The 26,861-nt window shown below is 39.5% G+C and overlaps 1 protein-coding gene across 3 annotated transcripts in view; it reads right to left on the reverse strand.

Moving 5' to 3' along the window:
* The window catches only part of EPB41L3 (erythrocyte membrane protein band 4.1 like 3), a 65,733-nt gene that overhangs the window by 14,488 nt on the left and 24,384 nt on the right, over positions 1–26,861 (reverse strand). For 2 of the 3 annotated variants that reach the window (XM_026070788.1, XM_026070787.1), the window contains exons 3-11: positions 26,557–26,661; positions 24,098–24,140; positions 19,846–19,921; positions 17,867–18,085; positions 17,494–17,581; positions 13,694–13,846; positions 11,488–11,585; positions 9,918–10,093; positions 6,721–6,941 (exon numbers count right to left, since the gene is read on the reverse strand). In XM_026070788.1, the coding sequence (XP_025926573.1) occupies positions 6,721–6,941; positions 9,918–10,093; positions 11,488–11,585; positions 13,694–13,846; positions 17,494–17,581; positions 17,867–18,085; positions 19,846–19,921; positions 24,098–24,140; positions 26,557–26,661 (1,179 nt within the window). Of the gene's footprint in view, positions 1–2,546; positions 3,114–6,720; positions 6,942–9,917; positions 10,094–11,487; positions 11,586–13,693; positions 13,847–17,493; positions 17,582–17,866; positions 18,086–19,845; positions 19,922–24,097; positions 24,141–26,556; positions 26,662–26,861 lie in introns of all 3 variants that reach the window. The other variant, XM_026070786.1, reaches the window with a different exon arrangement.

Consider the following 26,861-nt stretch of genomic DNA (forward strand, 5'->3'; position numbering starts at 1 on the left):
TAAACAAAATAATTTGTAAAGGTATGGCACTATAAAAAAACCTATGTATTTTCGCTCCTATCTTACCAAAGAAAAGAGGAATTAATGAATCTAGGTGTTTAAAAGGAATTAAAGGATATATGTTAAGGCACTGTTAACACTTAAGTTTGGCGTAGACTATTCTTTTAAGAAGCTGAAGTTGGGAATGTTAGTGAATAGTCAGTAGAAATGTTAGCTAGTAAGGTACAAACAGAGAACCTAAGGAAATATAAGGGGACACATGCTGGCTTTGCACAGACTGCCTCCAGATGCCCTATTGAAGGGAGAACGGATCTCAACACGAGGTATGAGATTGGTTTAGGATACCAGTTGCAGCTCTTACACATGCCCTCTGCACCACACTCTGTGCACTTGTCTGCGAACTGGAAGCACACGTGGAGGGGAGAGAAAAAAAAGGAGCTTCTATTTCTTTTCCCGTACCAGCAATGAAATCCTAAATGAGGTATAAAACTCAGTTTATCATAATAATGTACATGTCTGCCAATAAGCTGAATCACCAGCCAGGGAGTACAAGTCAGCGTTACTGAGTTACTTGTCAAATAAAGATCTGCAGATACTGCAGAGCAGGCGATGGCGAATTAAGAGGCTCAGCAAGGCGGGTTTCCTAAGGAGTGGAGAGGAGGAAAGATCGGGCTCAAGTCGGAGACCAGCCGCAGCGCGTGGAGCGATTCGCAGCTGCTTGTGCTCATGGGCAGGCAAGGGGCTTCGCAAGGAAGGGAAGGCAGCTATCCTCAGAGGGAGAAGCTTTGGCTGCACGTCCTCTAGCTTGAGATCATAATTGCTGTGATTTGTTTTGCTAATGTAATGCAGACATGCCCAAGTTTAAAACATATTAACTTTCATGCAATATTTTGAACAAGAAATACCCCCTGGATTAGGCACAAGTCTGTGTTGTCTGCCAGGAAGTACGGCCAGAGTAATCACCATCGTGAAACAGCTACACTAAAAAAGCCTATTTTATATATTTTTGTGCTCAATACTCGTTAACTTTACTACAAAAAGAAGTGCTCACTTCTGAAAGAAGAAAGACAAATGCATAACATAAACACTGTCTCTCTATTGCCTCTGGAGCTGGCACTGTATTAATACTGTTATTGCAGTTAGATTAATACAAATGCAGGGCTAATGTAAATCGAGACATAAACGCTATCTCAAAATGAGGACATGAAACGAGACAGCAAAATTTTGGATGCCTTTTATCAGAAATCGCATTAAATATTATTTATTTATTAAGCATTACAGAGCCAAAAGCATCTGAAGACAATGTTTTTACAAGATTAAACTGATGCAACTTTTGGCATTCCATAAAAAGGAAATGAAATCCTGCACCAAATCTTATAAAAACTACAGGGGCAGATTTCACAAAAGTTTAGATGCACAAGATATTTATTGAAGAGAACTACCATAACGGCATGGACAAGTGGCCAATACAGCTTATTACAAATGGCCAATTGGTCTGCAATTATCCGATCTGGTATTTTTACATACAAAGCAAAACCATATCTGTGCATTTGAAAATGAAGAAAAAAAGGAAAAAAAGGATGAACTCATTATTTTATTCTGTCAACAAAGAGTAATTAGACACCAGCAAAACAGAGATACCAGTTACTTTGTTACTTAAGCAAACGAATTCCCTTTCTTCTTCTGGATATTTTATTATATCCGTAGTTCTTACTAGCACTATGGACTCTTTCTGCCACTGCAGTTGGTTTATCTGCCTGTGATAACCCTAGTGACCTGAGGCAATAATTTTGGCAGTGCTAGTTTAACACTTCAAACGGTAATGAGGCCCACATGGCATGCTCCTGTAACAGCTGCAAAACAGCTGTCCCAGTCTAAACTCTCACTGCTATGGCAGATTTGAATGCGGAAAACCAATTTAATCTGCAGCGGAGATGGGATCAAGGCATAAAATATAGATGTAGGTTTTGCTGGATCAGAAAGCCTTTTTTGGGCTTGTGCTACAACTGACGGCTCCTTGCAAAATGTTGACCCTACCTGAATTTTGAACATCCTGAAGTTGGTAAAAGCATCCATTATAATTGCCTAGATATATGTAAAAATATAATGCATATATATATACACATATGCATGCATATATAACTATGCGTGAGTTGTACTTAATTCCCACTATTGAGAGAACTGTTCTAACAAACCCTAGTATAAACTGGTAGAAAAAAGAAAGATCTTGGTGGGTTCAGATGCAATGCTTGAAAGCTGATGAGCAGCAATTTGCTTAGCGCAGATCACTCCGTACCAGCCGACACAGTTTGAACTAAGCCACTTATACACAGTGTTGTGCCTAACCCTGGGCCCCAAGCTGCACTCCCAACACAAGAAAAATAAAGAAAAAAAAAAGAAAGAACCCCCCCCCCAAACCCGTCTAACATATCAGCACAGACAGAAATGAGGCTCTGAAAGTAGGACCACTATTGCAGCATTCTAACACTGGTTAGGACTGAAGCACTGAACACGAAAAAGAGTGTGTTCAATGCCGAGGTACACACCTCTTCCTCTGAACTGTCACTCAGGTCATTGGCAAGTGAGGCACTCAAGGAGGCCGCCTTGGGCTCCAGGTAGCAGAGGCACATAGCCAGAGGGAAGGAGAGAGTGAGGGCATATGGCACTGAGAAAGAGGCAGAGAGCAGAAAGAAAAAGATGAAGAGGAAGCAAGGCACGAGGGAGGGGGAGCGGATGGGAAGGTAATGCTGCACGCTGGCAGGCAGGAGGTTGGTTTCGGAGAGGTTAGGGAGTGACAGGTAGCCATCGTCATCCAGGAGAGAAGGGAATGACTCTGGAAGTTGCAAGGAGAAGGAAAACAACGTGCCACCTTTACCGGCTTTCTGCTTATAGCCGAAAGCCACCTCTTGTTCAGCAGAGCACACTCTCCCTTTTCTGTCAGAGTCCAGGTCTGACTCACCGTGCTTTTGAGCACTCTCTTTAGATGACTCACAACCTACTGATTTTCGAGCAYTCTCCTTGCATCTCCTGCGCAGCTTTGCTGAAGATGCATGGGGACCACCACACTGGGAGGATGGGGAGGGCGGGAATGAGTCAGAGCCAAGCAAAGATGGCTGGTGACAGAGGAAGAGCAGCAAACAAGGCGCAAAAGCAAAAGGACAAAAAGAAAACTGTAATTAGTTAATTTTCTTCCGTGATGATAAATATATATATATATAATTATAAACATTATTTTAACACCATAGCTTTTTGCTGAGTTAAACGTTGCACGCTCCCATGCTGCACACCGCAGGTATTAGTGAATAATGGTTACAGCTTACAAAAGGCAACTTCTTCATTCAACATTTGTCTAGTCATCTGCAGTACTTGGTTTAAATAAAAATCTTTGTGTCCCTGTGTGGAGATTCAGATGCTGCCAATTTTCACTTTTTGAAAAGCTTGTTTCAGATCATAAGGTGCTTTCATACAGGAAGTACATGGATAACAACAAAGAAACAAGGGAACATAGTCCTAATACCCACACTTGACACAAGTCAAGGAGAGATTTTCGGAAAGAGCGAGTGGCAGATGCTTTCCACCTATGCCTTGGAAAGCCTCAGTCAGAATAATTAAAACCCCAAGGATTTTAAAACAGGAGGTGCCCTAATTCCTCCATTACGATATTTAACAGAACACTATGTCCTAAAGCTAATCAAATTAATTGTACCTACCTACTCTACCATTCCACTCCATTAACCAACTAGTTGCACCCCTTGGCCCTGCTGCTATGCATGGCGCAGGCTGACATGTCTGCGACGGCGCAGAGACGGCGCTCCCTGGCAAACCCTGGTGGGGCCGGTGGCATTCAGGAACATGCTGGGGGAAGGAGGCTGAGCTTTTTTGGCTAAGCAGATTGCGTGCCCTTGCTGGGAATGGGGAAGGGGCTTGACTGCCAGCCCAGCAGATTCGGTCCCAGTGCCGTACACTGCCAAGTTCCTCAGATTTTGTCTTTGCAAAGTGACTTTTTAGCCATAAGTTAGAGGCAAAAATGTAATCTGAAATGAATCCAGAATGAAGAGGCAAAAATGTAAGCCCAAGCTTTGCGCTGCAAGTTTTACCGCAATGCAAAGAATATCAACTACCAACAAACAGGATTTGCTTTAATGCAGTGTTAGTAGGGCTTCAAGAGGGCTTTAAGAATATGCAGGGGAAAAAAGGGACAGGCAGGGAGACGAGGTGGAAGGACTCGTCTGTAAAACTAACATGCTCCTAGCAGGCAGCCGCCGCTCATTTTTTGAAGTAAAACAAGAACAATCGCTACCAAAATACCCCAGTACAACAGACCTGTCACAGCACTCATGCATTTTGGCCAAAGTCGCCTTAGACTAGCTTGGCTGCAGTGACACACTGGCTCCATGACCAAACCGAAGCTACCTGAACTGCTCCACCAGTCGTCTCCCTGATGAGAATATAAAACGCATTTCACCTGCACTTACGCCTGGAGCTTCCAAGAGCAAAAAGGCTTCAAAGCCAAGACAGCATTTGTCTGCACAAGTTGGTGCAGAATCCGAGCCAACGAGCGGCCTCAGCTTTAGACACAGGTTCCACAAATGCTAGTTACTAAGCCTAATCTTTACCAGGTATATTAACAGTAGGAGTGGGATTTAAGCCAAATGTTTACATAGAGGAGGTCCTTTCCCTCCCCTTCGTATTTTGCTTCTCTCTCTTCTCTAGGCTGAACATTTAAAAAAAAATACATCAGTTCAGGCAATCTGTATTCCACAGTTTAACAACAAAACCAAACCTAACATCAAATTTCCTATGAATGTCTTTTCTGTGGGCTTAAYGCAGTAGCTTCAAGTTGAAATTTAATGCTGATGGAATCACAGCACTGTATGTGAGCTAAACACACAAAACTTTTCTTTATATTGTAAAGGCAAARAAACCCGAAGTACATTTCTTCTTTGCTAATATAGACTATTCACTTATTTGACATATTTGCAGCATTAATTTTTAGAATAACTTCTGCTGTTTAAATACATATTGATAAATCAAACGAAAAATGTCTGACTGGAAAAGCTGAAAACCTACATATGAAGTTTATACATCCCTAAAGAGGGATTTCATTTCAAATTTGCTYCGCGTTTCTCTAGACCCTATTCTCTTTATAATAAATGACAAGACAACTAGTAGGCCTAATGGAAGCAGGGCTAAGCTCTTTATACGCTTATAGAACTGAAGCTCTGCTAACTGGTGGTTTAAACAGAAACCTCCTTTTGGGGGGTAACAGTCACTCATTTGTGCTCTTTAAGTACCATCACAATACTCTTCTAAAAGTATCTTTGACTATTTCTAGCCATATCTAAGGAACATATGATCTCTGAAAAGCAGCTAAACCTCACCACTACCCTAAACCAACAAACAGTTGGAACAGAATTAGTTTCTAATGGATATTTTCTGCATATTTGATTTTTGTCAATGTTCTTCCATGCACAAACTACTACTCTTCTTTCAAGGAGACTCCAGTTAAATTTTAGAGAGTTTTTTTTAATGTTACAGTTATAGTCCAATACTTTCAAAAGAAAATCTTTTTTTCAGTGCAATTTTCAGTAATTCAGTTGGTTTCTGAATTTTTGTACCTTAACTGCAGCTCTTATTTGAGGACTTGCACCTGTAACTATTTTATTAATTGTGACTTTACATCATACGGCTTGAAGTTCAGGCTCTAAGATATGCACTCTTWATCAGTTTTGTGGGTGTAAAGGTACACAACAAGTTTTTTTCCTCATAAATTAAGAGGGTAAATCTTACTTCTTTAGCAAATGCATTCCACAGCATTCCATTTTTTGAATGATATACTAGATTCAACATTTCATATTCTATTTTTTTTTCTCCTCAATGTAAAAGAAACAGGACATTTTACACCCAATCTTTTCTGATTCTATCTAATTCCTCTTCACCATCAATTTCTCTGTCCCTCTGTTTGATTTACCCCATCTCAGTAACACAGCAGATATAATTCAAAGCTGTGTGTGTGTGTGTGTGTGTGTGTGCGCGCGCGCGCGTGCATGTGGTGGGGCAGGGATTGGAAGCAGTGACTGACAAATCAAATTGAACAACTAAATAGAGAACCAGCAATAAAAACAGTTTTCTTCATTGCAAAGCTTTAAAAGAAGGAAGCAAATACTTTTGTAAGCCAGAAGAAAAGCATATAATAATATATTAATACCCCAAAGTTAATAGGAAAAAGTGCTCATTGAATATATGCAGGGAAATACACTGCTACTAGAAGCAAATGAGAAAAATACAATAGTTTAAAGCACACAGCTACATATAAGGAGACAGAAATATCTTGTTGCCCTGTCAAAAAACATGAAGCCCATACTAAAGCCAAAATACATCTGAAGACCAAAAGAGCAAAATGTGCACTTCCAGGCTACTTTTGGATATTTTTCAAACAGCTTTTGAACGCTACGAAAAAAAAACATTGCAATGACTGTTAAATGGATTCACTGTTCAACAAACAGGCCATAGCAGGAACTGACTTTTACAACATCATACGAAATGTAAAAGAACTATAAAAATACTGATTCAAGGCACATGTATACACATATACGCAACCCTGCATATTCTACTTTCTTTTTACTGAATTTGGCATCTTCTCCCTGTCTAACAACTCTGTGCTTCTCCGAGCACTCTCCAGGCAGGTTGGTTTAATACCCCCCCCCCCCAAAACTCTACCTTGGTGTCATGGCGTATTGCAGAGACGGGGGTGACTTCCTCTGCTCTCTTTTTTTTGGCCTCCTCGTCGTCTTTCTCCTCTTCTGCCTTTTTCTCTGGCGTCACAGTGGTTATCAAGTTGGTCTGCGAGATGCCCTTTGTTGTGGCGTACTGGCCAGTACCAACCTCTGCAGCAGACACAGAATCCTTCATGTACATTTCATGGTTTTCATTCACTGACGCTAAAAGCAAACATTCAAAGAGGTAAAGTCTGAAAGAGCCTTTGCTGAGAAGCTGCGTCAAATTAAAAAGCTGGGTTAGTAAAACTCGCGTCCATTTGGCTGCAGATGCAACCAAGCCATGTTTCGGCAAAGCAGAAACGTGCACACATTTAAATAAAGGTTGTTCATGTGAAATAAAGCTTTTAGCTTTTATATGCATACACACACATACACGATGTATGTGTATACACACATTACTGTTGCTAACGTGTGCATTACACATTTGTTAAATGCTAGCAAGCCATTAGAAGTGCTACTGTAGTAAAATACCAGAAAAAAACGAAAGCATTGCTGTATTATCAGGCAGGAAACGTAAGGAAAACAGCTATGACATCAGCCATGGGGATGGAAGAGATTTTTTCTGAAATCTGTCAGAATATAATAATACAGATCAAATGAATGGTAAGCAATGCACTGCATTACAGGAAATGACAATATTGGTGTAACACAAACATAGGGTCTGAGAATTATTAAGARGATTTTTTCTATTATCTAGGATTAAAGTCTGCCAATCAAGTGTGTTCATTATCCTAAAAAATTCTGGAAAGAGATGGCATTCAATTCAGTGGATCAGAATAGGATATTTTAGGTTTTAATGTTCAATAATTCATCAAACTTAAATACATATTAATGATTTGAAAATGAATAGTAAATTTACAAACATAATGTAATCATAACATCAATATATGCCTAGATCCTGCTCTTGACTACTGTGTAACTTATTCCTAGTTCAGYAGGACTATTCACATATATAAAGTTACTTGCATGTGTAAAAAATCTCAGGACCATGATGACAGTACAATCATATATGATGCAGAATGTTACATCCATATTTGTACTACAATAACAGCATCAGTGAACAAATCATAAATATTGATTAAAAAACCTCTTCTCCCCATTTGCGCTTATGGCAAATTAACATTACAAAAACCTTGCAGAGTCTAACAAATGAGTGGGAAAAACTTTCAGATATGTTGTCTCTTGGTAATGAGCTTAGGAGGCAGGATGAAGCAAAATAAGTAGAGAGAGACATCTTGTTTAGATATTATAAACAAAATAATGCAGAAGGATAATTTGTGCTTTGAGACACATGCACAGCAATCAGGTCACCAGTTGCTTGGTAACGCGCAAGAAGCACATCAGAATTAGAAGATTCCAAAATTATTAATGATAAGCAGCACCTTTAGGGGTGGAAAGGAAGGCTCATCACTAGTACTTTTAAATGAAAGCTTCTGCCCCTCCCCACCAGCAGCTACATCCACTGTGATTCACTTGTATATTCTGTAGGAAAATTCTTTTTTTAAACTGCAGTATTTCTAAATTTAGTCTATTCATATTTTTTTTTACAAAAATAAACTACAAGGAATATTTACTTGTGAGCTGACATTAATAAAAACTGATCAAGTAGCTGAGATTCCGAATCACCTGTTGCTTTAGTCTAAAAGAGCAGCTGAACCTTGACTTCCATGAACTACAGAGAAACAGAGAGGAGGAGGATGGATGCACTATTAACCTGCATATGTTATTCTCCAGCTCACATCTTCAAAAGTAATGTATGTAAAAAGCCTATAAGCACTCATCACACTAAGATGCTAGGTAATCAGAAGAAAGTGCTATTACTCAGTGAAGAGAAATTATTCATTTATGAATTTTTATTGTATACTTAAATTAAAACCTGCATACAAAAGAAGGCAAATTAAAGAAAACCTAAACAGTTACTCATGTAAATCCTGCAGAAAGTGTTGAAGCCTGACTTGCTCCATAGGGCAGGACTGTGCCAGCAGACTATTTCTCCAAAGCACAGAAGTTCTTTACAAGCATTAGGCCAAAGAATGGAGCCCATGAAGAGCAGACTCCCAAGGACATCCTCCTGGCAGAGGCTTTGTAACTACTGTGGCAGTAATTTTAGCACATCCCAGGATTTATCTGTTAAATACTTCCAGCGGTGTGCATATAATTACCCTCTATGCTCCTGCTTGTGCCAACCTGAAGGCCACCTTCTTCCTGCCGCCAGCCGTTCACCACTGAGCACTCTTGCTCTTTGTCCCTCGCCCTGACCAGTGTGCCTGCAAGCACTGCAGGGCCCGGGGAGCACCACTGCCTTCCCTTGTATTCGAAAGGCAGGGCATCTGGTTCTCTGATAAAACAGAGCACACAAAGCAAAGGGTATTTTCTCCCTCCTGGAGAAACCTGGAGGGGAGGTGGAAGGACAGGGAAGACAGTCCCATGCCAGGACAGTCAGGAGAGGCCCAACTCCAAGGTTTGGCCAAGGTCCCTCATAACCCAAATCAGAAGTAGCCAACAGATGCCACGAAGCAAAGACCTGTTTTCTGGCTCATCTCCCTGGGGACTGCCGCGTGCTCTAAACGCAATGGCAGCCAGCAGGGGGGTTGCAAGAGGGCCATCAGCGACAGCTCCTCCAGCTCAAGGATGCAACAGGTTCATTGGCTTCCTAGGCTGGAGGTGACTCCTGAAGAACGACTGCTGGCAGCATTTTCAAAAAAGGCTTCATAAGAAAGCAAAAAAGTCCCTTTGAAAGTCAACAAGCTTTGTAGGGCCATCTGATGCCTTGCTTACTTTATCTGGGAGAAACTTCTGTACTGCTCAGGGTCCTGTACTGTACTGTTTATATTGCAATAATGTGCCTCATGAATCTAATTTTAAAAGTCCAGCTATGTAGACAACTGCAAATACTGCTTCTCTTCCCACATAAGCCTTATGCTGCAGACTGCACTGATTATTAAAAGCAGAAGGGCCAGCTGTATCGATACAATGCCTTTTCATGTTAAATAGTGAACATGCGTATACTTACAGTCTCCACTCAACAGAGGCTCAAGGGATATGAGATTACAAAAGGTTTATATCTAATCTAAATCAATGACCACAATGACTATAAGTTCTGAAAAAGTCCAAGGAAGGCAATTAAGAGGATCTTACCACCATCTAAGCTCCGAGACATAGTATAACGTTTACTAGAAGAACGCTCAAAATAAGGTGCGGGGCGGTCTATTAGCGCACTGGCTCTTCTAGTCTGAGCCTGAGTTCGACCACTGTAGCGAAATTTGGAGCCCAGCGTGAGGAATTTCTTTGGAGGTGCTTCTGGCAGCAGGAGCCTAAAACACAACAAGTAATGCATGTATTATTCCACTTATTCCACAAATAAGTCCATTATTTCTGTAGAGGAAAAAAGAACACTATTGTATGTTGTTATCCATTGTAACCTATGTCCCATGAGTCCATGGCTAAAAAGGAAGCAAAGAATGCCCCACATTACAAAATCACTTAGATAATGGATTAGAAAAGCTAAGTTCTTCTTAGTGGGCAAGAATAATGCTCATCACACAATGAATCTCTTCCTGATTTAAAATCAAATTTATTCTTTTCTAATTACCAAGACTAAAACTGAAATGCCTCTTATTATAGGGACTTGGATAAGGGCTGAAATAGGGATATATCTCTTACATTTGAAATTTATGACAATGCTGCTATACTGAAGACAGAGCCAGAAGAGATTTCCGATAAAAGCAAGCCATATTCATTCACAGATTCATATTCATTCAAACACTTTTCAGGTTAGAGCCTTCCTACCGTCTGTATTTAGACTATGGGAGTTTGCTGAAAAATCCATTCTCCTACTGTGGAGTTCACGCTTTAGAAGGTGACCTTCCATTAAGCATCGAAAATCACCAAACAAATGCACCCTTAATTACTTTTTAGCCCTTGTGACACTTCACATGCAACCAGTAGTCACATAAGCCTGAATCTACAGACAGCTTGAACCAATAGTTTTAAGAAAGAAAAAAAAATCCTCTGTTGTCCCAAACATCTAGAGAGGGATTTGTAAGCGCTGGCTGCCCTTTCAAACCACTGAAAATCTCACCCTTTTGAGTTCCCATTACTAAGTATTTCATTGCTGATGGCCTCAAGGCAAATGAGGTACTGCATTTATTCCACTATCCCAAACTTTTCTCAGACCTTATTAGATGCCAAAAACATAGTTGAATATGTATAGCTGCAAAATTCCTCAATCATACAGTAATGAAAACTATGGATTGGGTATTTCAAGAAAAACACCACTGACTACATTCTTCATTTTCATATTTAATTAAATCAAAATCTAATTTCTTTTTTACTTTTACCCACATATCCCAGTAATTTTCCATATAAGTTGTTCTTTCTAGACAAGTTGTATGTGCAGAAGTGTTGCATACTGCTTCAGCTCTTTCATTATAGTGGCTGATAATATCATGTACAGATAAAGCAAAAACATGAAGCTAACTATTAGAATTTTATGGTGATTTTAAGCATTCAATTTCTATTTGAAAGAATATGAATTATTTGTGTGAAACTTCCCAAATTTTTAAGGAGCAGTAACCTTCCCGTGTCTGCTCAGAGACAACTCTTGATCAGAAAGACAATTTGATTTGAAGGCATTAGTCTCTACTGACAGAATTGTTATTTTTGGTCATGTTTTATGGTACACCTTTAGGAAAAGAAATTCACATACCTGAAAAATGTATGGTGTTCAACACACACTTTCCATAAGCGCTTTGCAGCACGATGATTTGGCAACTTAAACCCAATAGTGCTTTCAAACTGCTCAAACTAGGTAGGAAAGAAGAAAATCAAAGTATGTTTTCGATGCTGTGCATCTGTATTTAGACAGTGTGCACAGGCATACAGGTTCATCTTCATTTCCTCTGTCTATATCATCTCATTGCAAGTGTGAACATATATGCCCATGTATATAACCACATATAAACATATTCTGTAGACACCTGTCTAGGAAGGAAGCTGTGAGTGGTAATCAAAGGCAAATTTTGGGGATCAGTTTTTGGGAGAAACCCAGATAATGAGCAAGGGGTTTTTGCTGGTGACAGTAATGTTTTATGCACTACAGTAAGGAAGAGATCAGTTAAGACTTGGGAGATATCAGAGAAAAAAACATTTAAGCATTTTTGCCCTGTTGTTTTAACAACATGTAACAACTGCACCAGTTTAAAGAACAGTGGGAAGCCTGATAATAGCCTGGAGGGGAGCAATAGTTCCCCAGGACTAATTTGGTCTCACACAGCCTTAGATTAAGGAGATTTATAGTAAAAGAGCTAGAGTTAGTAAATCACTGTGTTTTTAGCTAGTTTATCTCCTGGGGAGGATGAAGAAAAGTGCAGGCAACTGAAAGAGTTGGCTGCAGATACCAAGTCACCTTTCTAGATTGTGCTGCAGATTTATATTCCAGATGCAAAAGCGGTGGCAGCTACAACAACTGTAACATGGTGATGGCTACAGGCAGATAGCTGAGTAGGTGAAATAGCGTTGCTGGGATCAGGAGAAGGTAGGCAGAAGGGCAGTTGTAAGAAAGCCTGGATCTCTACAAGAACTGACAGAGAGAGACAAGGCAGGAAACAGCAAAATGATAAAGATGATGTAAGCGGCACATGGGATGGTGAATCACATTATCATCAAATGTGATTTGGAAAGAGATTGCATTGATTATTTTGCATAAGTAACTATGACCCGGTTACAAGAAGCTACACACTAAGACCAGTAGAGCTCATTAGGACTTCAGTGATGAAGAGCTTGAGTGCAGGTGGTGGGAACATCAGTAGCTGTTTTGTTTTTTTAAATCAAACTCAAGACTGGGAAGCTGGTTACTAAGACTGTGCCTTCTGAGAGGCAGAAGATGTCAGGTTTGTGGATTTTGGTATAGGATTCTGTAAAAATGCTCAGGTGCTCAGTTATACTGTGGGGGCCCCAGCAGATTTCCCAGGTCATTTACAGAGCCAGTACGGGAGACATTAGGCTCAGGGCTCTCAACTGCCATATTGCATTAAGGGAGAAATGCCATTCCTAAAAATCAACTAAGTGCTTTCCGTCTTGCTATGCAGCTCCACCTTCTAAAATGAATATGGATTTATCACAGACTGATTACTGTACCAGCAGTTGAGATGGAGACATTCCTTTCCCTACGGTGATCTTGAACTCTTCCTGGGATTTTTGCTAAGATGTATCATCTTACTTCTATGTTAGTGCATGCTGAAAGCATGAGGTAAAGACAGACACACACGTTACCAGCAGTGGATTTGCTATGCATCCGGCTAAGCCACGAGAGGGCACTCATTGTACGAGCTTTCACATCACCTTCTCCAATGTCAGCACTTGAGCTCCTATGGGTCTGGAAGGGCTAAAGCATGTAGCTACCAATAATGTTGATGAATGGACTCTTGACTCCATTTTTATCAGTCTCCAGATTTCTACTCAGACTCCAAATTTACTAGTCTGATGTGCTCATAAAATTTGGTACGGCCTATCTATATCCCTTAGTGGGTAAGATGAATAGACACTAATTCAATATACAACATGATGGTGGATGACGAGCACTCCATGAATAAGGATAGTTCTACAACTGCAGCAATGTGTTACTTAAATTCCCAAAGTATTCATAAAATGAATGAGCTTTTTTACATGCAGATGGCCATATTTATTCTTTACATTAGTTCATTGATGTAAACAGAAAAACACCAAAGAAGGTTTTACCTGTATTTTAACTAAAGTATTTACCTAATCTTTCCCAAGAAAATCAGCACAAATTAAAAAATATAAATGAAGAGGAATGTTAAGGGCTTGCAAGACATGACAAATCAACAGATCAGTGAGAACATGGGGTTTTTTGGAAAGGCTCCATTCACTAAGGAGGGTTGGGAAGCCCTTACCTCCCCTGGTCGGATTTTGATGTAGAAGTTGTTCCTCTTGTAAGAAATTTTCAGAACCTTTGGCCAGGCAAATCTATTTATTCTCAGTCTGTCTCGATATATCAAGAGACCACTCGCACAAACACCTAGCATGATTTCCACTCCTTCAGAATCCTGGAAAAGGAAGCAGTGTGCTTTGTTGAGTACTTCTCCCTTTACACCCCAAAGATTTATAGATTCTTGTATACTGTTTTTTCTTTTTTTTTTTTTTATAAGAGCTACACATTTTTAATACATCAACTGCAGCGACCTGACTTCTGAAAGCTAGCCCACTTACTGTCTGCATTTATGCAAGTAATAGTAAGGTTAGGCAGGGTGAGAGAGCCTAAGTGTTGCTGAATATTAATCTATCTTTTAGAAAGACTCTAAAAGGAGTGGAGGAAAATGTTAGAAGCTCTTAAAATAATAAATTTATCCACATAGCAAAACTTTATTACTTCCCAAGTGTCATTAGCATAAATACAAGATTGAAAGTAAGTGGGACTGCATACCATTTACCTGTCCCTGCATCACTCATCTCTATAACTAAGCCTTGTGAATCCTCAGATTTTTTCTTCTGTAGTTTGCTTGTGTTGGCTTTAGTTGGTTTGCTAGTTTCTTTAATGCTGTTGTGCCTATGCCAAGTATTTTCACTTTCTCACTTTTCTGCAGTAGTATGTGAAATGACCAGTAGGCAGAAAGTTAGGCATTTAGACCAGCAAGATTCTTTTAAAACTCTGTGACAACACCTGTGTTATAACTCATTTTGAGAGAGAAACTGTAATTCAGACATCTTAATCTTATAAAAGATTTGGCTGTAATCCTATTAAAATACACCTCTAAATATTTTTTTAAATAAGAAGAAAGAACTTCTCTTTCCTTCATAAATAGTCAAATAGCTTTCAAATAGTCATAAACCAATCTATTGCCCCTAGCCTGTCAAGGATATAATTCTACTTTTTTTTCATTTAGCTAAGTAAATGCTGTTGGAAAATGAAACAGTCACCGTAAAGCACAGAGTTATTCAGTAATTATTTTAAGATAACTTAAACTTACAAAATTCTGAGAACAGAAGCTATGAAGAGGTCAATCTATGTCAAGCTTGTCAGGCTACAACAATCATGACATTAATTCATCATTTTCCTTTAGTTTTCCCAACAAATCATGTTTAAGCATAGAGTGAAAAATCTGATTACATTTTAAGATGAACACAAAGACACACATAGTCAATCTGGATGAAAAGGTTACAGCACAGCTTGAAATACAAAAGAATTCCTTTAAGATCAGAGACACAATGTGCAATTAGTGCCAAAAGGTCACCCCCCTGTTAAAAAATACACCAATAAATGATACATGTTCCAACAATGATGATACTGCCCTTTAAAGGTAGATTATTTCCTAAATAAAATTCTGACACAGTATCAGTGTGAGACATTACAGAAGAGACAAAGTTATTTTTTGTCAGTGGACTTCAGTTTTACAGCTTCTTAAGCAGTRAGTAATGTTTAAACATAATGAACACATTTAAAAAAAATAAAGTCTCATTGCCTGAAATCATACTGCCTGGCAAACATCTGAAATGTACACATGTTCCCATATGGCACATAGCTGCATAGGCAAGGGGCTAATTCTTTTGAAATACTTTCTCAAAAGCTTGTTGAGAAAAGCTTTCTTTCCTCAAACTCACCTTTGCAGCAGATCTAAATGTATTCAAGGCTTTTTCTACTTGTTGGTGTCAATGACTGCTTTATATGTGATACCACTGGAGTCAAACCTGAGTAAGAGGAGAATTTGGCTTTTTTTCAGGAGTGATGCCTTTCCATGGCACAGAAAACTCTTAGCCATAATGTCCAAGAAGTGAGAAACAGAGTTGCAAATACTTGTAGTTCTGGGTGTAAGTGAGAGATTTACTGGAGTGGTGACAGCCCAGAGGACAAATCTGTCCATTTGAATGCATTTTTTTACTGCAGCTTTGTGTTTGGTAATTGAGAACTACTTTTAACAGTAGCTAGTGAGACCAGCATCTGTTGAATACCTTGGAAACCTGTGCAGCCCTAAGGAATTGACATCTGACATCAATTAACACAGAGAGATCTGCCACTGCAGGACTCTGAAAAGCGCCCCACCGAGGCATTTGACCCATCTGATGGTCTGATACTGTCAGAACTCACTGGCAGACCTACTTTAAACTAAAATATTACTTTTCACACAGACTTAGCTCAGTTTCCAAGATTCTGGTTGGGTTTCTTAATCCACAGACAAACCCAATTTGGTTACCAATGCAGTTTTTTTAAATAAGAACTTTATGTTAGAGAGAGATCAGTTTGCCTACCAGGCTCTCCTGCTCTGCACCTTTCCATAAGAAAAACAGAACAGTAAAACTGTATACTGATACTTTTTTGGGAAAAAAAGTTATCTCAGGATATATTATCTTAGATTTCAAAGCTTTTCTCCAATATTCCACAACTCTGAAGAAAATAATTTGGCCTGAGTGGCACGCTATATTAAATTTTCAGTAACGAAGCATGCAACATATTTAGAACAGAAACTCACTTTTTTGTTGTTTTGTGGAATTCTTTGTGTTGGACAAAGCATGTTAAAAAAAGCTACTGAGTGACATTTGCCAATCCATTTCTAGCCTTGCTCCAAACGTGCCTCAAGACTGTGTGCCTATCTGCAAGGGACAGGAAAAGCCGCAGCCTGCCTCCTGGGAGAAAGCTGTCCATTGAGCCATTCTCAAATTTTTCATTTTCAGTGAAGGCAATTAATAGAACACAAAAGATTGCCTTGAATTCTGTAACATACATGCCCAGTTCCTACGAAATGCCTCAGGGACATGGTTGCAGGCCCTTTCAAGATCCAGGCTGCAAACTTGTCTCAGTTCTTGAAAGAGTCTGCTGCAGAATAAAAACGGGCTCACAGTAACGTGACCTTTATAGAAAATGCAGCGCTCTCCACAGCTCAGGATTCTCTGTTCAGCACTCATTGGCTTACCATACTTACTAACCTCAAAGATGTTGAAATCCATTAGTCTTACTTTGAAGAGTGAAGAACAATAGTAATTATTTATTTGAGGAAAAAAAAAAAAACAAACACCACAAGGCTGTTAGGTGGCTCTCCCAAACCACAATAAGAATGACCATTTTTGACTATACCTTAACCTGCTGATGATTAGAGAAACTACTTCATCACAGGAGAATGCCAAAAGAAGTACTGTCCCTCCAGTTAACTGCAATGACTGCACTTCAGAAGAGATGCAGGCCTCTGTCTCCTTATTACTATCAAGTTGATTAGGTTTCCAGCAAGGCTAAGTAAGAGCTTCAAGGTTCTTTGCAGTGTTRGAAATGATCTGTTTATCTAGTTAAGACACCATAGTTGGCCTTACAAAATTGGAAAATGTAGCTGAATGAAATGACAACTGATTGCTCTCTGGACAGCTTCTAATATTCTTGCTCATTCCTCTGTCCATTCAATATTTCTCCCAAAGAAGTTGGTTGTTTAATCAACATGCAAGGTTTAAAACACATCCACCAATGGCTGATAAGCAACATCTTTGAATCTATAGGCTAAATTATGTTACGGTTGCAAAATAAATCCATGCTTACTCTATGAGTCACCTTTCCTCATGTTGACTAGTGATTTACTCCACAAACCGCCTGTCTCAAAACAACAAGAAATCAGGGACAAACATTAAAATCAGGGAGTCTATGTGACTTAAAGTACTACATCACGTGAGAAAGACGACCACTGAGGGTTCCGGCTTAAACAACTATAGTCCATACCTTGGCATGATGGAGATCTACTCCATACATTGATAATTTTTTGGCATTCTCCAGGAAATGCATCTCAGCCTCTGCCGGTGTCATTCCCCTGAGGAAAAGAAACTAATGTTAAGGAAACACAGCCTGAAAGAAAATTCAGCACTTGGAAAACATTTTCATTCTGTCAGAACTAAAGCTGTATCCGTCAGACAGCTTGGTATCTATCAGAGCTAAAGCTCTGCTGCAAATCTCTAACCAAAGAAATGGGGAGGTGTCTTTTCCTAAAAATATCGTTATTAAGTGCTATCAATACAGCAAGACATGGCAGCAGATTTTAACATTTCATGATGGAATTGAATGCAGGCGACAATCTACATTCATATTCTCTGCTTACCTGTGGCTCTTGTGCAACTCAATGACTTTGTCTTCCAGTTCTTTAGTGTGGTTTGGTGCAAAGCGGAATTCACTGACATAGTCGCTGCTGTATTCATCGGGGTCGTAATCGCCAAGCTCCGACTGCACAGTATAGGAGCCCAGGAGAGCGAGCGTGACAAAAGAGCAGGGCAGCCGACCAGAGACAATGTCATCTCTCAGCTGCAAGCAGAGGTAGTACCTGCAACAGAGCACGGGAACAACTTAGAAAGTCCTTTTCCAGCACTTTTAGAAAAGGAGGCTGCATCCAAAGAGTGGCAAGAACGTCTCAATTCTGCTGCTGCTACTAACTTGCTGAAAACGCCCAAGCATAAGGTTTTTCAGGTGTTAACAAGGATAAAAAAATAAAATCCTTGCCTAAGCTGTGGGTACCAAGACTTAATTAATTAATCTTTATAAAGCAGCATGGAGATTTCTTAATAAAATAGTTTGCCATTTTGTTTAATGCTAGATGAAGAAACCTCCATTTAACATTCTAGGGTATCTTTTTTTATACAGCTACTCTGGGCAATTTTGCTCATTTGATTTACAATGTAAGAATTTCCTATAATAAATAAATAAAACTTAGATATATAGTTAACCAATATATATATTTTTTTATTTGAGGAGAAAAAAGCAAAACCAGATACTCTTCTTAAAGGGTAGATGAACTCCAAAAAATTCAAAAAAATAAGCTGCCTCATTAATAAGTTATGGAAGTTTCTCAAAAATACATTTAAACAGTAAATGCTCTTAAAAACCTTGCGATAAACAGTGCAAGAAACCACCAGATAAAAAGAATGAGAAAAACTCAGAAATAATGTTTGTTGGCTTTGTGGTTGAGGCAGAGAGTTCTTTGGGGAGTTGTAAGGGCGAGATAGACCTCCCGACTCCACCACAAGTCTTACTGTACGCCTGATGTTGGTGTGCTCTGAGGTTGGGGGGTAATTTTTGGTTTCATATCCAGGTCTTACCCCAATGGGGAGCTGACAGAGGAGTGGGATGTGCACCCAAAGCTAGGAATTAGGAAATATTCCTAAGTCCTATACTGCAGAGATATCCTCTGTGTATTGAACCCAATTATACATGAGAAAGAGTAATCCTTCCTTTCTCTCAACCTTTCCCTTTCCCTCTGTTTAACTGTAACCTTTCGGGATACTGTCTTTCATTATATTTCATTATATTACATTCAATATACATATTCAGTTATTCAAAATATATTATATTCCCCTGTCTAGCGCAGGGGAACTCTGTTCTGCGCTGAAGGCTTTATCTAAATGCTACCTCAGTCCACAAAGCAACAAACAGCTAAAAATACTAAGAGGTTACAAAATGTTAGAATGAGCTAGAGAACAGCTTGCCCATTGCATAAAACTTTTCAAGGCTTAGATGGTTTTTCTGTCTTACACCAAGGAAAAAAACTAGTGAGTGTTTTTTGTTTGTGCTTGTAATCTCACTACTAAGACAGCCGAGGCACAGCCTGCAGAGGTAAGTGGCCGCTGGATAGCAGGAAGCAACCGTCTATTAGTGCCACATGCACTATACTGTGTGCATCAACTGCATACTGAGGTAGAGGACATATAAAAATTGCAAGCATGCTTATCCCCATTCTCTCCTTTCACAACTGTGATTTTACTGACAATAAATCTTACCACTGGCAAGACTGGGCAGTGGGCATCTCTGTGAATATTTAAAGTATAATCAACTCTCAAGAATATGTATATTGAAAATGCTTCATTTTAGAGTCAAGTTATGAAAAAGCAAAAGTTTTCTTAGCTCAGAGGACTAAAAACTGTTCACAGCCTCTTTTCTGCCAAAGCATCACATATTTTCCATAAACTCCTAACTGTTAGGAAGCCAACTGCAATGCAAAATGTTCCTTTTCTCAGATAATTAGAGTGTAAGCACTATCAAAAACAGCTTTTAAGCCCCTTCTAGAAAGGTATTTAATGTTTTAAACACCTGGTAATATCTTCAGATAGCTGGGCAGGGTCTGGAGGGTAGAATTTCACATTAAATGCAAACTGCCAAGCACCACCTGGAAAAGAAGAGAGGATTACTAAAAGTACACAGCAAGTGCAAATGGAGATGTTCATGCTGTTAGATTACTAGCAGACTTAAAAATACTCCAGTCAAGCAATTCAAAAAACAGGATATAGTATGTTTTTCCTGTATACTGTTCTAAAGATACTACTTTTTCTCCTCACTATTACAGTATTAGACCAGATCTTACAGCTCTTTTCTTTTTTAGTAAGATTTTCACTGAAGCAGAGATCCTAAGGGAACAGCAATTTATTGCTAATGCTTAAAAAAAAAAACAGTCAAAAAAATGTTTACTGGGATTAACAATCTGAAAACGCAGCCTATACAAGCTTTAAAAACAAATAACCCAAAATGCAGTGGCACTGGAAGCACCACAAACTAGTGTATAAATGGGCTTCCAATATGTAAGGACAGTCACGTGTGCGCTGCTGAACTCCATCTGCCCATAAAGGCTTATCGGCACCGTTGCCGAGTGCTGCTTCAGCCCATAGCTCCTGCCTCCAGCAGACATAAACTATTGTGCAGACAAAACTGCAAGGACAAACAGAGAGGCCATCACTGAATAAAGGCCTTCAAAACTGAGGAATTCTTATTTAGGATTTTCAGTAAGTTTAGGTGACTCATGGGATATTGGTTTGCATCATGGCAAGTATTTTGTAAAATTTTTCTGGAAGGTTAGCTTTAAGTGTGGTAAAGAATATCAAGACTAAAACTAAGAAAGAATTAAAAGTAACAACACGAACATAAAAGCTATTCTGAAAAAGGGGACAGGTTATGCTAGTGCACATCTCAAATATAAATAAAAAGCAATAACAAAATCCCAAACTGGAATGTTCTAGCAACACGGCGACATTTTAGTAAAAGAACTTTTCATCTAGGCCTTCCTTGTGGGATACACCTCTCTATACATATTTCTGTCACTTAAGTCACAGTATTTCTGCAGTCAAGAAACCAAAATCATGGTAATCTGACACTTTTCTAAAATGTATTGATATCAAATTACAATCTAACTAAAAAAAAAAAAAATTAAATCCTCCTTCTGGAAAGACCCATATTGGCTGTGTAATGAGAAAGTGCTCGTGAACTCTGAGAAACAGGTCTCTTCCTTACAGGCCTTACAGGGTGCGGTTTTTCATGATCTTCAGTTCACAGCCACCTTGCACCTTCTGATGAATCCAGGTTTTGAAGGCCAATCTGGTACACTTTATGGTATAGAAAGCTTATATGCTAGACAGAGTAAAAGTATGCTGAAGCTTTTCCAACTGTACAACACCAGTTTTACTGCTGCCTGGAAATTTGGTAAGGTTTTCTTAATTAGATGTTTGGGAGCTTTTATTTAGGGACTACAAGGAAATTCTGTCCTGTGCAAAGCCCCATTTACCTTGCCCCACCGCTTCTCCACAGAAAACAGGCTGAATATGCTAAAAGACTCCAGCATTTACCATTAGGATTTCATCTCCTAGTGAAATTTTGGGGTTCCTTCATCTGAGGACCTTTTCCACCTTTTTGTGCCATAAAAGCGTATGGGATGAAGAGCTGCCCAGCAGCGAGGCTGGGACATGTCCCATCTGGGAACTGGTGCCGAGCAGAGAGCCAGCCTGGCGACTGGACATATGGCAGAGGGCAGGGGGGCTTTGAGCCTGCTGCCGGTAAATCTGTGCCTGGCCTCTGGCGCACACAAAATAAATCAAGTCTATCATATATCCCTTGGGAGCACGGCTGGCTAAGATAACAGAGTAAGAGGCCTTCTCTCCTCACTTACATGGCTTTAAATACAACACACCTCTGTTCAAGCCAGAGGGTTAAAACTAATGGGGTGAGAACCAGAGGCCTTATACACAGTGACAGCTTAATTTTTCAAACACTGGAATGAAATCCCGCTTGTTTACCATGGCATCAGGGATCTCTGAGTCTTCTACCACTCAATCAACATTTAGTGGGATCGTAATTTTTTATTTTTTTACCATGCATGAAAATTGCCATGTGTAAGAGTCCTACTTTTTCAAAGCTCTCCTGTTCCAGACTTGTAAGGTGAATTCTATAAAGCAAGCAAATTACCACTGACATCTTCTACAAATACAACTGTCCCCTGCATCAAGTCCAGGACTAGACTTTTCTGCCCTGGTTAATCTCTCGCTGTCACAACCTTTCATTGTCTAACTCACGGCTTGGGCACATATTAAATGCATTTCAGATCAGGAGTTTGAAGCTGAACTGTTTTACTCGCGTTGACAATCAACATAATTTGACACATCGAGGTCTGCAGCACTTTCCAGACCCACCCTTTTAGTAGATTAAAAGAAGGCATACAATGAAACACAAATCTTGATTATTTTTCACTGTGGATTGTTTACGTGTAATGAAAATAATACTGGTGGAAAGGTGCAGTTACTCCTAGTAACTGAGGAAATTTTCCACTCGGTGTAAATTAACCCTTTGAATCTTGGAGGGGGAAGTGGCTTTTGCTAGGCCTGATCTAACAAATGTAAACTACCAGATGCATTTGCTTGTAAAAGCACAGTTTTAGAAGGGATTACTCACAAAATGTGTAGACACAAAACTACTGAGTTTTTCCTGTCAAAAAAGTTATACACACAAACATTTCATCAATTTAAAAAAGAGAGAGGAAAAAAACGTAGGTCACATTTTGAGACCGGCAGCCTTGACACAGTTTTCAATGCATTTTTAAAAAGTGWCAGCTAAATTTAACAACTGAGCTTTTTAAAGTATTCAAGTGAAGCAGAAAATTGACTGATTCTCTGTGAATTGAATGGTCATTTTTGGAACAAAGTTCAAGCTTTTGAAATGCAGAGAAGAAAGACACTTTAGATGGAGTGCTGTTTACTATGGGATATTAACAGTGTTCCTGGATATGATCTAAACAATGGTAACGCAAAGAAATAATTTATATCTGTGGCCTAATCCCCTACGGTTATGTTGCTTAATGTCAAACTTTAGGTTTTTGCATCTCTGCAAACGTCAAGTTGTTTTTAGTAACTACACTTCATGGTTTTTGATCCTGAGTAACTGTCTGATCTCTTTATGGGATAAAATACCTAAAATGTTCAGGTAATCCAGAGGTTCGGGATGAGATGCAGCAGAACAACGTGAAATTTAAGCTCTGAGATAGGCCACAGTGGCTGAAACCTGCTTCACTTCAGGGAGGTAGAGCCTGCTGCCCCATCCCTGCAGCTCCTCCGCTGCGCTGAAGCTGGGGAGAAGGGGCCAATGCTCCCTCTAGCCTGTCCTGTAAATCTCCTAGCATCTCCTATGGGAAGCAGGTGAGATATTTATATGAGCCACGAGCCAGGGTGAAGAGCGCTCCCATTGCGGAGCTGTCCAGCTGGGCGGCCTCCCTCTACATGGTGCAGCAAAAAGGCATCACCCACTTAGACTATGTGCATTAATCACGGCTCAGAGAGAGTTTGTCTTTGGCCCTTATTCTGTTTTTGAGCCTCCAGGGCTTATACAGCAGATTGCAATTGTGGGCTGGGAGGAATGACCTAATCCTGCCTGTCTTAGTGCCTGAGCAGACATTTGGTTGGTTTATGGATCTCAGGAAAAAGATTTGCAGCTAAGCAGAGAATGTAATAAAACAATTAATGTGACAGCTCTGAAAGCAGTGCCACTGGTACTTGCCAGATCCTATTGCAATTCATTTCAATAGTGAAGTCTCCACACAGGGGATTTCACCAGTTTTCTCCCTTTGTCACGACTGAGAATCGGAGCAGACGTGGAAAAGGCTATCGAACTCGCCTGCGAGGTCTACGTGAGTTGACTCTTCACTGTTTAAGAGACCATGTTGACTGAGAAACTAAGGCTGCGTCTAGTGTCAGCAGTGGGTAAGTGCTCCCAAACGACAAAAACCATGAGCTGCTGTGCCTCTGGTGTTACGAGATGATCACTTAGACCCTGGAGTTCTGAATTACCCCAACTACTTCGGAATAAGCCTATACAACTGTAACAGCTGACGAGTGAAACTGGGTGTTTGGTGTCCAAGAAGTCTCACTAGGATGACAGGGAATCACTTCTCCATCTCTGCTCCCCAGTTTGGCTCAACAGAAGTCTGATAGGTTTGCAAGTATAGATCATAGATTTTGAGCTCTGGATACACCAGCATGAAAATTCTCCAGATCCTCTGAAATAAACACACAAATGATAACAAACTTACTTCGGATCTGCTTTTTGATTTCCTTGGCAGGGTCCAACCAATTCTGAAAAGAAAATGTTTCCTTTTTAAATTTGAATTAGAAAATACAGTAAACATTATTTTTAAAACAGCGCTATCAGACAATCCTAGAAAACTTGAAGGTCGATCTCTTTCTCTTTGGAACAGCAGTAGGCAGAAATAGCACTTAGTTTCAACATGTGGCCCTGGGTAGAATCAGGATTTTATTAACTGTCCCAGAAGTTTAAGAGCTGAATGGTTTGAAATTAAAAAAGAAAACAATCCATAGAAACCTTTTTCCAAAGTATCTTCTGGGAAAACACCAATTAGATTTCCACGAGCTTGTCAAGAAGTTGTTTTGATTTAATCCTTGAAGGGCTGAGCGTGCTGAAATGTCTTGCTATACTGTCAGTAAGCATGGTACAGGACACTTCTGTATTTGCAACCCAGAGTAAGCACAAGGGGTTACCACAGGGCACCGGCGGAGACTGAAGGCAGAATTACCGCCGAGGTGCTGTGCAGAGCTTGTTGGCTATGTGAGAAGACCCTGCTGAGGAGGTGGGGAATTATCACTGCAATGTGTTACTACTCTCTGGCTGCCGAGGAGTGCTGCTGGCCAAGACACAAATCCTCCAGAGAGGGCACGCAGCAGCTTGCTGCCTCTTGCTGCTTCAGCTCCAGCCAACGCTTAAAATTTATGAAGCACCCTGCTTTGTACCTACTTCTCCGACTCTCAAATATTGGGAGATAAAGTCCTTGCGCTCCTCCATTGTCTTCTAACAGAATTAAATTAATATTTAAAATGTGTCACACAGTTCAGAACAAAAAGTTCACTTCCCCTAGGAAAGTTCCACCTTCTCCAAGGAAAGACAAACAAATGTATCAGAGCAAAAATATTAAAGAAATTTCAAACAAACAGAACACAGCAAACCCCCCACAACCAAAACAACCAGCTCGCAGCTGTCCAAACCCAGTCAGTAGTGCTAATCATGAGGCTAACAGAGTTCCAACTATTTTTGAGCACAAAAGCACACTACGCACCAATAAATTAAAGATGCATCAGGATTTCTATTTTCAAATGTGACATGTGATGTGGATACATGTGATGTGGATACATATATTGTCTTGCTGGAAGACATTTGGCAGAGGATGGAGGTGAATTAGTAAGTACTCTAACATTAAAAATATGCATGTTATTGATCAATAAATATGGTGTCAGTCAATTATTCTTTTAGCTATTTATCTCTGTAGAGTAACTGGTGATCTATAAATTTTAGCACTTCTAAACCATCCATTAATAATGAATGCATTTTTTTGTTCCCAATAAAGGAAAGCATACCTATTTGGAAATGCACTTACACATCTGCCTAACTTTAACCACAACTCAAAATTAAGCATATGCTTAGGTGTTATCTTGAACTGGCATGGACCAAGTGTCTGCTTAAGTAATTTTCTGACTCAGGGACAAAATCCTCATATTTAGAAGCCTGTAAAGAGAGGGGAAGAGAGAGAGAAAAAAAAAGACTGATTTCTTTTGTATCATATATAACTGAAACAACGGGAAGCCTAGAAAATATAAATGTTCTTACAGGACACAAACAGCTAAAAAAGTAGTAATAGGTCCAGCTACCTAACGGAAGACCTTTGAGGCCACGCCAAGCACAGAACATCTCCATCTGGCAAGCTCTGCTGGGCTATGGCACAGCTTGCTAAGAAGTTCTGGTATTGGATTCTTTTAAATATTTACCTTAAAACATCAACATACACATGACATATTTGAAAATTATCCTTCAATATTCTTTCTTTTATCATAATGTGTCCACAATAATATACATTGTGTGTCCACAATAATATACATAATGTGTCCACAATGTATTTAATACCTGAACCTTAAATCATCTTGCACACTGTTAATAGCTTATTTAATGCTAAGGTTGAGATACAGATAGACAGAATGGGTTTCACTCTTGCTGCTAACTGCTTCTTAAGACTTAAGTCTTCAGCCAAATCAACAATAATGCTAAGATAGAGTAAGTCAAGACTTAAAGCCACACCTTATCTTAGCAGTTAGCAGCAGCAGTGAATCAACTCCTGTCTATCTTTATCCCAACCATAGCATTAAATAAGCCAAATTTCAGTACTGTATGCTTAGTAATACATCTAGGAATGTAAATCTGACTTTCATCTATGGTGTTAATGAAATAATTTCTACTAGAAAGAGAACCAACTACATGATTAACTTCTTTGATGCCATAAATAGCCAACACAGGGGGAAGCCAAGGAAATGCAGGGGATTTTCTCAGGAGGCACAAAACAGTACCAAAAAATAATAGCTCTAAACAGTTACAAAGATTGGAAAGAAAGATAAAAAGTTCTGGACTGTTTGCAACTGTTTATGGGGAGTGTTTAAGGGTAAATCTGAAGCCCACATACCAAAAGGCCAACCACAGTTTGTGTGTTACCTTTTGGTTTTCTGTGTCTCTGTACGTTAGCCCAAAGTAGTCCTTTTCCAAAAGGTTCAGATGCTCACACACTTTGTCAAATAGCACTTGACCTCTGGAACGTTTCTGTGGGAAATGAAAAAACCAAAAAATCATGCTTGTAAAATAAAGTGATATAAGCATTAAAGTAACACCTTTTCTGTTTAATTCTCAAATCAGTAACCCAAAACTGACTTATTTGAACTGACCTATCTTTCAAACCCATTGATTTGGAGCTTCATAAGAATCTGCTGAATGGGACAAATCTGCTTTTCATAAAAATTCAG

The sequence above is a fragment of the Apteryx rowi genome, unplaced genomic scaffold (genome assembly GCF_003343035.1).
Source record: "Apteryx rowi isolate R43461 unplaced genomic scaffold, aptRow1 scaffold_319, whole genome shotgun sequence".
Lineage (NCBI taxonomy): Eukaryota > Metazoa > Chordata > Aves > Apterygiformes > Apterygidae > Apteryx > Apteryx rowi.